General features: G+C 37.6%; 3 protein-coding genes across 3 annotated transcripts in view; all 3 read right to left on the bottom strand.

Moving 5' to 3' along the window:
- The window catches only part of MELLADRAFT_110287 (uncharacterized protein), a gene marked incomplete at both ends in the record, with an annotated part of 2,231 nt that extends 1,203 nt beyond the window's left edge, over positions 1 to 1,028 (bottom strand). Inside the window, one exon of the mRNA XM_007414383.1 lies at positions 796 to 1,028. Coding sequence (XP_007414445.1) covers positions 796 to 1,028 — 233 coding nt within the window. The remainder of the gene's footprint in view (positions 1 to 795) is intronic.
- A 1,120-nt stretch (positions 1,029 to 2,148) lies between these two features.
- MELLADRAFT_110286 (uncharacterized protein) lies at positions 2,149 to 4,597 on the bottom strand (the record flags this gene model as incomplete). The annotated part of the gene is made up of 5 exons (XM_007414382.1): positions 2,149 to 2,184; positions 2,252 to 3,184; positions 3,291 to 3,321; positions 3,867 to 3,939; positions 4,558 to 4,597. 5 exons carry the CDS (start codon positions 4,595 to 4,597, stop codon positions 2,149 to 2,151), a joined length of 1,113 nt encoding a protein of 370 aa, XP_007414444.1.
- A 6,265-nt stretch (positions 4,598 to 10,862) lies between these two features.
- On the bottom strand, positions 10,863 to 12,119 carry MELLADRAFT_91505 (uncharacterized protein; the record flags this gene model as incomplete). The annotated part of the gene is made up of 5 exons (XM_007414381.1): positions 10,863 to 11,127; positions 11,187 to 11,299; positions 11,359 to 11,511; positions 11,563 to 11,982; positions 12,051 to 12,119. 5 exons carry the CDS (start codon positions 12,117 to 12,119, stop codon positions 10,863 to 10,865), a joined length of 1,020 nt encoding a protein of 339 aa, XP_007414443.1.
- Positions 12,120 to 14,118: the final 1,999 nt, after the last annotated feature.

The raw sequence follows: 14,118 nt of genomic DNA, 5'->3' as shown, positions 1-14,118 counted from the left end.
GCTGGAATTGTCCTCCAAATAGTTCATAATAGGACCACACAGCATGCTGGTCTGCTAAAAAAGATATAATCTTTTTTGTACATTTGTACATACAGATCCATAGAATGATTGTCATACTAGCTACATAGTTCTTGACCTTATGAAAGTTTGAGAGGAAGAGTTCAGCTTTCTAATGCACTTAAAATCGAGTGTTTTGAGGCAGATTTGACAAAGTTATAGGTGTTTTCAGAAATCAAAAGTTTCTCTAAACACTAATGAGCCAAATTTCAGTGCTTGTTACAGGTTGTAATTGGATGATTATGAAGGTTTATTGTTAGTACACTTATCAATACGGACTGTAAAAATATGGAAAAATATGGAGAGTGAAGCTCTCACCGCAGGGAACAAGATGCATATTTTTATTTATTTTTTGCCCTTCTCCTGGCCTCTCAATATTTTTGTGTATCAATAATTTAATTTTCTGCCCAGAAAATATTATATTTTGTGTAGTGTATGTGTTTCATTGCGACGACCATACTGTCGGAGAAACCAACTGAACGAGCGAATATCAACTTTAAATCAACTAATCTGGACCCACATAAGCTAATGATATCGGCAGCATCGGGCATCAAAATGCAGTTTGGCTCCCAGCAATTGTATTCGAATTCAAATTGATCACTGCATTTGTCTGATAGTCCCATGTGGTATCCATCTGATTTTGTCGCTGGGATAAACATGAGCGGATTCAAGCAAAGATGTCGCAGGTTAGATAAGTTCGAAACGTCTAAGCAGTTATTCCACATTCTGATGATGTACTTATCACATAACGGTTTAGTTAAATATAAAGAGCTTTCTACAAATTTTGGAACAGCTGCTGCCCAAGGCTCACCGAGCAAACGTAGACTAAGTAATTGTTTGATAGATGACTGGTCAAGGAAAGTTTGATCTGCGCTATTTAATGATTCCTTAGCGGTTGACGTAGAGTTGACATAAAGAAAATGAATTATTAATTCTACTACTTCTAATGGGAGCGATTGAGAAGGAGCCATTATTACTTGCTTTATGATTCAATAAGAAAATAAGCAGAGATGCAATCAAACAAAAGCGATAAGTAAGATCGGGCAACCTATCATATATTTATATCAATCATTAATAACTCCCAAAAGTTAATTGAACTTTTGGATTTAACTTTTGAGGCTCGATTTTCTTATCTACGTCAATCAATATGATTGATTTGTGAACACGCGAGACGACATTAACTAATTACGCTTGGCAAAAGCATGAAATACTTACATATAGATGCCCTACTATATTTCATTTCCGTGAAGTAAGCGCTATTCACAAGATGATTTGTTCTTATAATGTATATTGGCAAATAAATATAGTATTGTCTGCTTGTAATTATCAACAAATGCTGGCAATTCATAACCTTGCGATTTACTTTCTGCTAATGAGTTCAATCAAGGTCAATAGTTCCCTTACTTTGAAAGTCTTTGCTGATTCCAAGTTTCATTGCTAGCTAAAGTAATTACAAAATCTCGGGTATCCATACATCAGTATATATCAAACCCCGAATGCCCTGCTAATGGTAGCTCTTAAATCTTTAGACAAAATTTCTGTTGTCCCGTCGTAGCTGAAATTTTCTGGTTTCCATACTGAAATCCTTTCTCTGGATGATTCTTTACTCAGCTAGTTGCATATAAGGCATCTTTCGTTACGTTTTGTCTCCACCTTACCATTCCATGAAGCTGAATATTTGTATTTACATATTGAATCTAGTAGCAATCATTATTGCTACTTAGTTTTTGTTCTCGTAGTATTTTGTGTAAACGTGTTGCAAAACTACTTAACTACATTGTTTCACCAGTATTTACGTCATATGAATCTTCAGGTCTGTTTGAAAATAAGCACAAATTACAATTTGAATTTTAAATTCTAAAAACTTCAAGGTGACGCAAAGCATTCACTACAAATATCAAAAGCGTGATAAAAGAGGATAAAAGTAACCAAATGAAATCTATTTGTATAGTTATTTGTTTAATTTACTGAACAAACATTGACAATTACACCACTAACTAACTCCAAAGTATGAGAACGGAGGATTAGTTTAGGATTGGGATACTTGTGCTCAATGCACTTCACCCGTAAAAAATTTAGAATGTAAGGTACTTAGTACTCTTGATTTTTCAATGTAGCTAAAATTTCCTGTTAAATAAATTTGAACGACAATTAGTTATATTTAGCATTACAAACTGTGTTGAAAGTCACTTACTAATGCTTCGGTGTATTCCAGATTAGACTTAAAATGACAACTAATTCCGTGGCGCTTGAAACCATTTACAAAGGACGTATCCTTTTCGTGATTCTTTCTTCCAGTGATGAAAACGAAATGTTTGAGATTAGGTGGTGTAATAATTTTTGTTTTTCTCAATCCGATCAACGTTTCTTTCCAATAATTTCTACTATCCTTGTAATTCATAATGAATAATTCAACATTTTTAAAAATTGGCCATTCTAGCCACGTTGGAAAGTCATACAGATCATCCATATAACGAATTTGGATAAAACGCAAGTTCGAGAACTCCACTAATCGCAAGTCTTCTCTGATATCATCTGGAATTCCACTGACAAATATACCTTCCAGTGATTCTTTCAAAACTTCAAATAGCTTGATTGACTCGTCCCCTATTAACATTGGCATGCATTCTAATACTTTGATCTTTCTTCCTTCCGTGCTAATAAAATTTATAATTGCGTTGTAGTTGTTTGGGTGATTGAATATCCAAAAATGAACCAAATTTGGTAAACACCCGGCATCCAAACACATTACTTCTAAGCTAGCAAATTTAAGTGACAGTGATTCTAGAGATATTACACTACTCAAGACTTCTGCTAATGACTGACTATCATTGACTATACATGGATCTCGAGCTCCTTCAATGATTAACTTTTTGAGGTTTTTAATATGCCTAATTGAATCTATCATATGATCAGAGAAACCAACAGATTCAGTGAATTTTAACTTGAGGTCTCGTAAGTATGATCCACATAGTAAAATGATATCAGCTGCATTCTCCATGAAAATGGAGGCTGACTCCTTATGTTGATACTCGAAGTCAAGACGCGCGTATTCTCTAGAGCCGTAGTGCTTTTGTAAAGCTTGATATTTCGCTTCCGGAAAAAAAAATATTTGATCTAGACAAAGCTGATGAATGTACAAAATTGGTGTTGAACGAATGCAATTTTGCCACATCTTGATTATGAAACCATGAACCCAAGGGCTTTGCAGTTGTAAACACCTGTAAACGTACGCTGGGATTACATTTGCCCAGGATTTTGAGACTAACCGCAACCCCAGTAATTCTTTTATTGATTGATGATCTAAAAACTGGCTATTGCCGCTGTTACTTCGGTGAATGAGATTTGACTCGCGAGGAATACTATCATAGAAATGATTCATAATTAAGTCCACGATTTCAGTCGGGAGTGCTAGTGAGTTACGCATATTGACTTTCTTAGCTTCAAAACAAATTGTTCGTAAGTTGTTGCTATATTTGGATTCGAGAATATTGATTAACTTCGGGATCAAAGCATTGGAAGAGACGAAATCAGGTGCTCCACTTACGTTCTTAGAGAACTATTTGGGCAACCTTTAGTGCTCGTGAGCTATGAGTTTGAATTGGTAGGAAGCAATTAGCACAAAGGGTTAGCTACATCAAAATCTGAGTGATTGAAGAACTACTACGTTCGTATTATTCAGTATGTTACTAATTTTTACTAATTTCGGCGGCTTTGAAAATATATAATTTGCATTGCTGCCGAAAATATATAGCTATGCTCTCGTAGGATGCTCAGATTGGTCTTTAAGTTCTTGATACTACACTTACAGAACCTTGTGCCGAGGATTTAATGCCTTTTCTGAAGTTCGCAAATTATCAAGAATTCCAACTGCTGAAATATCTATAGCAATAAATAAGTTTTTTCATCCGATAAATGTTCATCCCGACATTCGGTTTGAAATGCTCTTGGTCAATATTAAGTTTTACAAGAAGCTACTACTGAGATTAATGTTAGCTATTTAATGTTGGACGCTTTTTGTAATTGACTTTGGGATAATTGGACAATTTATATCTTATAGCGTCAAAAGAAAATTCACAACTTTGTAGTTGCTGCTCTGCTCCACACACTGCTTTTGTTTGTAATTTTGTGCCTGTATTCAGGTCAATTTCCAAACTGGAATAGTGTCAAGATTTTTAAATTAGATAATGTTTATTAAATCTCACTTTATGATACTGAATTCACTCTAGCTCATATTTATATAACCAAATTTAACACTGCATTTATTACTGTTGATAACAAGCCTTATGATGTTAATTTGAGTTCATACAATATGTAGTGAAAGCTGTACCCACAGGGACACGTACTGGAAGCTAGAGCTCAAAAGAATCCTACAGGAGTATTATGATTTCGTGATTATTAATACATGCTCCCAAAATCAACTCCAATATTTATAGTAGAAGTTCTCGTGTTTAAATATTGATCTATAAGGATAACTCAAAAATTGAATGTAAATCTTACTACATCGCTCCATTGATTCAGCTTTCTGTAGTCTACTCATTATTACTCATTCGCGTAATCCGAAAATATATTTGATTCAATTAGTAACACTGTTTTAATATATTCGTGAGTAATAGCATGCGAGCTTTATAATCACTTCAATAATTTCAGTGATTACTTGAGTTGCTTTACTCTGTATTCCATGGAATTTCAAAAACCCAAGTATTAGTGATTAATAAGTTCGTTAATGTGAGAGAATAATGCTTACAATTGCTAGTTGTCCGTTAATTATTTAAAATTGGGTGGAAAACTATATTTGTAGTAGTTAAACTCATTGAATCGGACGTAATACAAATGTTGACATTAGACGCATTTCTACATCGTGATAGCGCTACGTAAAGTTGGCCATGTGAGAAGACCGGTTTCGGGAGTAGCACAGTTACTCAATCAAGACTTTGACCTTGACTCGTATTAATAGTCATACAGAAAGATGGCATAATTGGGAATTGATAACGGTAGAATGGAATCGGACAATCCTCGCTGCCTTCGTGGTGAAGTTTCATTTTGGGCAAGCTAATTCTTTTTCCTTTTAAATTCCCGGTTAAAATTTGGCATTGTAAAGCATGAGTACTGTAGTCTGTAATCAGCAGTCGAGTCCCATTGCACAGGCCAGTTGCCAGATTCAAATTTCTTAAGATCATAACGCAAGCACCTACTCTGAGTTTCAGAATATGAGCAGGAAACCCGGGGAAATTAAAGGTGTTCAGTACATCAGCTGTAACGGGATCAATAAAGGCTTCATCCATAAGATCAGTTGATCTTGAAGTGTGGTACTGTCCAGGTAGCGAGTTCATCACGTGTTGGTTGATTGAATTTACTGTCTTGTTGAGAGGCGTTATTAAGCATCGCCCTGCGTAGAAATCGGTTAAGGCAGGCCAATTCTCGTTCTCAATTAAGTTTTGAACTCCGCCATATTCAACTTCAAGTAGTTGCGCATCGTACAGGTTCGGTGGTCGTATGAATGAAACATTACAGTATTCGAGAGGAATGTTGGCTATGTGATCACGTTGAAGGCGCCCAGATCCCAATTCCAGCAGCCACTTCCCAAATGTGATGTTGCCTGGTTCAGGAAGTGCAGATAGTCCACCTAATCTGATGTTGGTTGTGAGGCCGAAGTGATGAATAGAATCCCAAAGAAACGAAGCTTTCAAAGAAGCCTGCGCCTGTTCCATCAGATTTCCCCGTCGTACAATTGGCAGAGTTTGCCGAAAATCCCCTGCAAAGAGGACAACTTTCCCCCCAAATGGCAAGTCTATTCCGGTTAACTCTCGAAGAGTTCGGTCCACGCTTTCGACTGCGTACTTATGCTGCATTGCCACTTCATCCCATACGATGAAATGTGTATTAATGATCTCGTATGAAGCCATATCTCCAAATGATATATTGCATGTCGAATCATCGTGCACCGGGATCGGAATTTTAAAGGCGCTGTGTGCTGTGCGACCACGTAATAGTAATAAAGATGAAATTCCGGCTGCTGACACGGCTTCGAAAGGTATTTGATTCGCGTTGCAAAAGTGTAAGATGCAGTTCAGGACAAAAGTTTTGCCTGTTCCGCCTGGTCCATCAAGAAATGCCAAATAAGGTCTATGATCAACAATAGCTTCACATATGGCAAAAACAACTGCTGTTTGTTCGGTGGTCATTGTTTGTAACATTGAAGAATATTTTTGTTGGCTTTCTTCGGATGTAGTTGAGTTTGTTTGAATCTCGTGATCTCCATCTGGCAAATCTAATTCCAGGAGCAATTGTGTATTGACTGGTGGCAAGTCTAGATCTACAAGGGTAGATTGCATTTCAATTATTACCTTTTCTAATAGATAGAGTCCATAATTGTGGATTTGTTGTTCAGTAGGGCGAGCTCGATGATTTAATCTTCTAATCCGCGCGTCGCAATCGTCAGTTAGGTCTGTTATGTGGTCTAACCATAGATTTCGAGGCGTAGCTGGTGAACTATGTATAAGGATAATGGCGAGCATATGTCGTAGTTGGTGACCAGTTTGCCACACTGCTGCTTTGGTGAGCGAGGCGTGGTAATGATGGTCACTGAGTAATAGACCACGTCTGTCAGCAGCTTCACGGAAGCTGCTGAGCAGAACTCCATCAACAGTTCGTAGGTGATCAAATGATAAAGGCCCAGGAACATGAGACAAGAGTAGACGTAAATAATAAACTTCGCCACGTTTGATATTCGCAAAGTAAACACGTCCGACTGAGACTACTGAATTGCGTCGAGGTTGCAAACGTTTTTTCTCTTCATTCCACGTGAAAAATTTTGGGACTTGTTGGTATTTCAGAGATCGGATTGTTCGGTCAGATCCTCTCAATGGAGCATTTTCTCTACATAACCTGAAGAATTCCGTAAGTGTGGTTCTCTCTGCCCGACCACTTTCAATAGCTCTTCGCAGCCCAACTTTGTCAATAAAGTAAATAGTTTGTCGATCTTCAAGGTGCAGACTCAAACGCTGAACTGCAGGATGTCGGCCAGAAAGCTCAAATTTTAATAAACACCAAATAGCTAATAAGGATGAAAACATTTGTTAGCGGATTTTGTATTATACTTTACTTGTTTAAGTAGCCAAATACATACCTTCTATAGCTGATAAAAACCGTGCATTTACAAAAGTTAGTATTTCGTCATCCTTATTTGGGTCGTCAACTGTCGCAATAGTTCTATCGTGCCCCTTCAGAATGTATTTAAATAAATACTTTATTGCTCTGATAGATGCTGCGACTTCAACATTTATGTGACACTCATATTTCAGTGTTAGGAATCTATTGTACGGAACCACATTTTGATTATTATAGTGATTTTCACCCTTATCAAAAAAGCGCCCGTTGTTGCGTCTTTTGTAAGTTGGATAGGCATCTTCTGCAAGTTCTGTTGTTTCACAAAAGGGACGCGGATATCCCAATTGACAGTTGGTGCCGTTCCAACATTTGTATCGCTGGCAGGGTCCGTGTAGCATAAATTGGGTAACCAACTCGAAAAGTTTAGTTTCGGTATTAGGATCCGGTAGTTTGGCACTTATTATACAATCTATAAGTTCAGGTCTAGTTGGCTTATCCGCTGAGTCGAGAAACAAAATAAGATGAACGTGAGGCAGGCCTCTTTTCTGAAATTCAACTGTGTAAACGTAGGCGCAGCACTGGCCAAATCGCTCCTGCTTTGTTATATCGTCTAGTAGTGAGTGAAATTTAGTGTGAAAGACACGAGCAACTAAATCCGGGCGATCCTCTGGTAATTGACCGTACTCTAATGTGTCGACAATTTCTGGCCATTGGGGATTAGCTGTCATTGTAATGAATAAACTTGGGTGCCCGAATTCTGCTACTAAGGTCATAGCATCTTGATACAATTGCTGCATATGCCTTGGACCACCGATAAAACTTGATGGTAAGATTATGCGTCGCCCTACAACTTCATCATCCATTTCATTTCCCAGTGCTTCTACAGCTTCTTGATACATCTCAGCTCGTAATTCCCTTTGGTGAAATTGTAGATACTGGAGTCGGGAATGTTCGACACAGACATACATGTCTACGGCGAATTCCTGAAAGAGACGCCCCAAAGCAAGTATGATTGAGAAAGTAGGGCGCTGAAATAACAAATAAGCAAACCATTCAAGATTTGATACTTCGCCTGTGGGTCCTGAGTTCGAAAGTGAAGTGTAAGTCAGTTTTAATTCGTCTAACTTTGAGCTGTGCTTCGTTACAGGCAAATACACGAAAAATACTAACTTGCATCCGTTGGATTTATGAAATTCTCATGCCACGTTTGTGAACCGTAAGGGAATAATAAAGGATATCGCAGCGCGAAGTACGCGGTGTGAAGCTCTGAGATCCTCTGTCTGGCTCCGCACTGTCGTTCAAGTATTATATGGTGTTGATGAACTCCAATTTGGCCATTTCCTTTGATTATAGCCGCGACTTCATTAGCAGTTGGTCGGTTGTAGCGTCTATGGTCGGTCCCAGCTGCAGTTATGGTGTTGATTCTAAGTTGGGAAGTATTCTCATCTTGGCAGATAATAGCAGCTGATCGAAAGACTTCTGTATAAGGATTATGTAAGTTCATGAAATGCTGGAAGAGTCGAAGGATTTGAGGATTCAGTTCGTTATTGAAATGTGCATTTCGAGTTTGAACTTCAGCTTCACCACCCCCGCCATATATGAATATTTGGGCAAATCCGGGGTGATCTCCCGGTAATGGCATTAGAGAACCAATGTTGTGAGACATCTGACCCGAAATTCTAAATACGTAAACGCCACGTTGTCCCATCACCGATCTATTGATTTTAGCTCCCAGTGAGGTAAAAGACATGGCGTTATTATATTTTCGAATATTAGATCGGAACTCCTTTGAGACTGATTTGCGAATGTTAGTTTCATAGATTTCTTAGAAGTGAGCCAAGTACTTACTATCGTCTTGCCTCGTGAGTAAAGCATGGTAGAACGGAGGGACCTCTTGTTCTACGTCGTTTGCGAAGTAGCACATCGGAAGTTCAACCTGTCCGTGTTGGCAGCAGTTTCCGTAAGTTGAATGAAGTAGGTTCCTATCCTTGACTCTTCTTTCAATTACCCATCTAAGAGCTTCGCATCCAGAGCATCTATCTGTTGCTTGCTCTATACTATGCGGGATTTTGTTGGAGAACCGTAATCGTAAGTTGCCCTCACTGCCAAGACTCTCAACTGGAATTGCGGGGCCTTTCCGAGCGCGGTACCTTGACATGATAAACTCTATGTTTGTTAAACGTTAAATAAAAATTGCTGTGTAGCCCCTTGTACAATTATGTTTGCAGTATCGTGCTTCAGTACTATATTAATAGACTTGCGAATCTTCAAAAATTGGGTAGGTTGTTGGATAGGGTTTGTTGAGAGGGAGTTGAATAGATGTGCTGCACATGGAAGTATTGAATTATTTAAGGGAAGGAGGTATAAGTTATTGATCATTTATCAATCTTCGAAAATTGAATACAAGGGCAGTGAAGCATAATCAAAATATTGCCTCACCAAAGTAATGGCTGTTTATCACTGAACTTGAACAAACACACTTCGTATTGTCGCCGATGCTTTGTTGACCAAGCTTGAATATTTTCTTGCAAAGATGATTACTTTTACAGACCTTGAATTGTAGAACTATTGATCTAATCTGACACCCTCATGTAAAAAACTTGAATTGTCATAGGTCCTTAAACTTTTCAATGTCAAATTAGTGAATTGTTCCCCAAACCACTAATAATGATGTCATCGCATAATAATGAAAACACTTCCTGAGCTCGCTCAAAGGTCCCTTGCTGCTTGATCTTAGTAACATAGATTATACAGTACTGCGCGAATTCTTGTTTCAAAAGCATTATATTCAATCGAATCTGTACCGTAAAATTTGTGTTACGTTGAGCGTAAGAGCCTCAATATATAGTAGTGGATGAGTTGTCGATATTTGTTTGATCAATCGTAATAATGTATGTAATTTCAAAACTTGAATGTGAAGCGAGATCGAAATTTTCTGCGAGGAAGGTTCGAAACTTTTCATGTTCCATCGAGTTCAAATTCATACAATATAAATAGGTACTTAACGAATTGTTTTTGATCACTTAGTGGAACTTGTAGTAGTACAGTAATTAGCTACTCAAGGATTTTCTTTTAGTCAATTTATTGAAATCTCAGGAACATCGTAATCAACTTGTAGTGACTGCACAAAAACTCAGTTTGATAGTTCCTAACTAACTTTGTATGGCATTTGAAATCGTTGTTTCAGTTGCGTAGCAGTTTGTAACAACTAAAGACTCGCACATTCTGTTCTACACATATTTCACATCTACCTCGAAGGATTCGTGCCTCAATACAACATTATAATTTCAATGAGAATTTGTGTAAATATTTGAAATAATAACGGATGATAACCAGAATCATACATAAAACAAACATTCGGACTTGCACAATAGTATTTCAAATTTAAAAAAAGTTTTGAGGCTGGACATTTTTAGCTTAGTTTGGTTCTTTGGGAAAAACATTTAGATAAGGAGATGGGGAGCACTAATTGTCTTATTTCTATGAAATGTGAAGCAGAAGATAAATTAATTGGAAACAGATGGTGCTTTGAACCGCTACGTAACTGCAAAGAGATTACTGAACGACAATTTGTTTAAAAACTCAGGTTACTATGCTACACCTGTACTCTAGCTAGTTATGCTGGTGTTGTAGAGTTGGTGTAATTTCGCGAAGTTCAAACAATTGTGTGCGTATGCAGCTGAAGGTGATCCCGGTTAGCTCAAATCTACAGTTTTTCCCTTTTTGTTGGCGCGTTTGGGGAGTGCACGAGTTTTTCTCTTGTTGGGAGGAGTTGGAAGAAAGCTAGACAAAGCAGTATTGGGGGAGCTACCTGATGGACCAGCTGTTGGTTCGCCGGAACCAGACAAAAACGACGATGGGCTAAAATCAGATGGACCAAATTTGAGATCGGGAGTTGATTCCGACTCAGTAACTAAAACCGGGGATTTGAAGGGAGTATTCAAAGCCCGTGGAGTAAATCTGCTGATTTAATTCAAATCAGCAAAGAATTATTAACTACTAATATGCAAATGATGTACTTTACAGGTTTCTTTCGAGAGATTTGAGGTTTCTGATCGCCCTTGGTATCATTGCTAGCGTTGGTTCCCACGTCATACTCCTTACTACCAGTAGTTGGCGACACCTTGTTTGCCTAAAATGCAAGATATAAAAAGTTAAGCTATGAATATTTAATTACAAAATCCAACTTACAATGACTATATAAACAAGAGCTTCTTCGTCAAAGTCTTTCAAAAAGCCATGGAATTGATATTCTCGGCCAATCTGCAGGATTTTGGGAGTTCCGGCTAAGTTGCGAGTAGGCGGAATGCGGTATTGAACTGTGCATTGTTTAGCTTCTTTCGCCTTCAAACCAGAATTAGCTTTGAACAAAAACAGTTCGGATGCTGAACTTACAATAGGGTGGTAATCGGAGTGCAAAACGGTGACAACCGTTACAAATTTTCCTTCATCAGCAGGATTAGGTAAACAACCATTGGTTCTTGGTTCTGGAATCTTAGTAATAGCTTTAACGATCCCAACTCCAGTGACTCCAATTGAATCCACCAGATTACCAGTGAAGTTTGCAGAAGAACTGATCAATACTCTATCGGAGGCCTCAAAGAACAATATATCTTTGTTAGTTTCCTCGGAATTAGAAGGGAAGAAAGAACCTCTTAATAAATAGATGTTGCCGGGTTCAAGTTTGAATTGAGTGTGACTGAATCCTCTAGCAATAATTTCGTAACTCATTGATCGCTCTCTGTGAGCTCCTCCGCTGGTGATTGAAGTAGCGTAAGTTCTGTATTCTGCTCGCCACCCATTTTCTGGGGAAGTCTGGATTGTTCAAGAAACAATAATAGAATTAGTATGGCTCAACGATTGTGTTCAAGTAAGAAACAAACCTTCTTTTCGATTTCAAAGTTACCCGTCAAATACAAGCCATGTGTAGTTGATTCAGTTGGATCCGCCATCGGGAGTTGGGGAAAATTGGATAAATCTGCGGTTAATAGATGTGGAATTGGAGGGTAATGTGTATTTATAAGGCTTTTGCATTTTCGAAATCAAATTTTGAGGTTTCTAAATGGCTACATACTGAGATTGTATTCGAAATGTAGAAAGTGGGGATTAGGAACACTTCTGTAATGGAGAAGCAGTTAAGTTTGAAAAGCAGAGTAAACATAAAAGCGCTCCATGTCAATTGTTGATCTAGCTGATATTGATGATACAAGTGAAAAATAACTGAACAGACTTTATTGGCAAGAGTATTTGAATTGAGATTTGGATATTTCTCGGATTGACTGTGAATTTGTGTCGTAATGTTGGATGTGAGGTTATCAGTTTGGCCTTGGTTCCATTAGCAGCTTTATATCCATGGTATCTCATCCGTGATCCGGTAACTGAATTCAAAACCATTGTGTTCAGATTGGCCCGCTTTGCAAATATAATTTGAAGTTCCAAATTCTTATGAGTTATGGGGTTGCGGCTTGTTAATAAGATCTCTATGTAATGTAAGTAATAATATATAATATGCAATTGATAATTCCCAATTAGTTACCAGTTATCCACTATTCATTAATTGAACAAAAATCATTCGGTACGGACCTAACAAAGTATAAGCTTGGGATTCGAAGTAGTTGGCCTTGAAGTAGTTTGATAATTGCTCCTGCGAAAATCGACTAATTTGCTTGCAGGATTTGCCAAATCGCCACGAATGAAAATATGAGACCTTCATATGCGTAGTCGCTAGTTATTCACATTGACGTATTTGGTATTTAGTAATTCGATAATTCGAATAATGGAAGGTAAGGATTTGTAGCTGCTTTCAATCTTGTGCTACACAACATTACGTTAGTATTTTCTAATCCGCTTTTTGATTATCCCTGGTCGAGTTCACCTACTCTTTCGATATTGTTTCAATCAATGCTGAATCAAGTTAAGCTCGGGTATATCGCGATTAGATGGATCGAATGGATAATAAGTGAGATTTATTGATCATTAACTGAAGGTATATATTGTGCTGATTTTATTGATTTATTAGATTGCTGAGATGTTTATATAGAGGATCCTCTTATTAATATTAAATTGCAAACTTCAAACTCATTAAATCAGGTAGGTTAAATTAATAAATACGCAATATCAAGTTGAATAGCTAGTTACGAATCTTATCAAATGACGAACCTTGGTCTATGCTTGTTGATTTTGATGGTAAGTTGTTTCATCACTACTGGATTCCTATTTTCCGAAAATAATTCTTAATAACAATAGCCTCATGAGCTGGATATGAAGGTTGGTGGATACTTGGATGCAGTGATATAGATGTACTTCGAGTATTAAAGTACTTAGTTTAGCGTATTAGAGAACAGGTGAAAGACGGCTGCTCGTACTATTCGTGGTTTCGTGAATGAATTTGAGAGCAGGTCACAAGGTAATTGCAGATGTCGACATAATTTACGTTTGTACATTTGTATAGATATTAATCTAACCCTAATTCCCGGTCTGAAACAGTCCTATAAACCCAAAATTTAGTCATTTACGTTACTTACATTATTTACTACCAAAATGCCTTAGTTGTTAGCCTTTGCATTTTTATTAAAGCTTCAGAGTTTTCCAATTAGTTGTGGATTTAATTACAGGAACATAACTATTTTGCTTATATATTCTGATAATCGTAGTTTTTAATGTATTTATTTTTTGTCACAATATATTGGGTATAGTAGACGAATAGAAAGAAAGCAAGTGCAACATGTGATCTTAAGCACGTTTCTCCACCATGGTGAGGTGCACGGCCGTGCATGACGGATGGATCTGCAATAATATCCTCCACCCAGAATATATCTAACCTTAAGTCCGAAGCCGTAAGCTCTAAGCTCAACGGTTTTGGTATTACAGTATCTCACTATAAGGCTGTCAATCATAATTCAATTGATACCCGTGTTTGTCGTTAGCTTGTTTTGATTTCCTTGATTGGGA

Source organism: Melampsora larici-populina (genome assembly GCF_000204055.1).
Source record: "Melampsora larici-populina 98AG31 unplaced genomic scaffold MELLAscaffold_43, whole genome shotgun sequence".
Lineage (NCBI taxonomy): Eukaryota > Fungi > Basidiomycota > Pucciniomycetes > Pucciniales > Melampsoraceae > Melampsora > Melampsora laricis-populina.
Note: the sequence above shows the minus strand (reverse complement) of the source record. Positions and strands in the feature narration are given on the sequence as shown.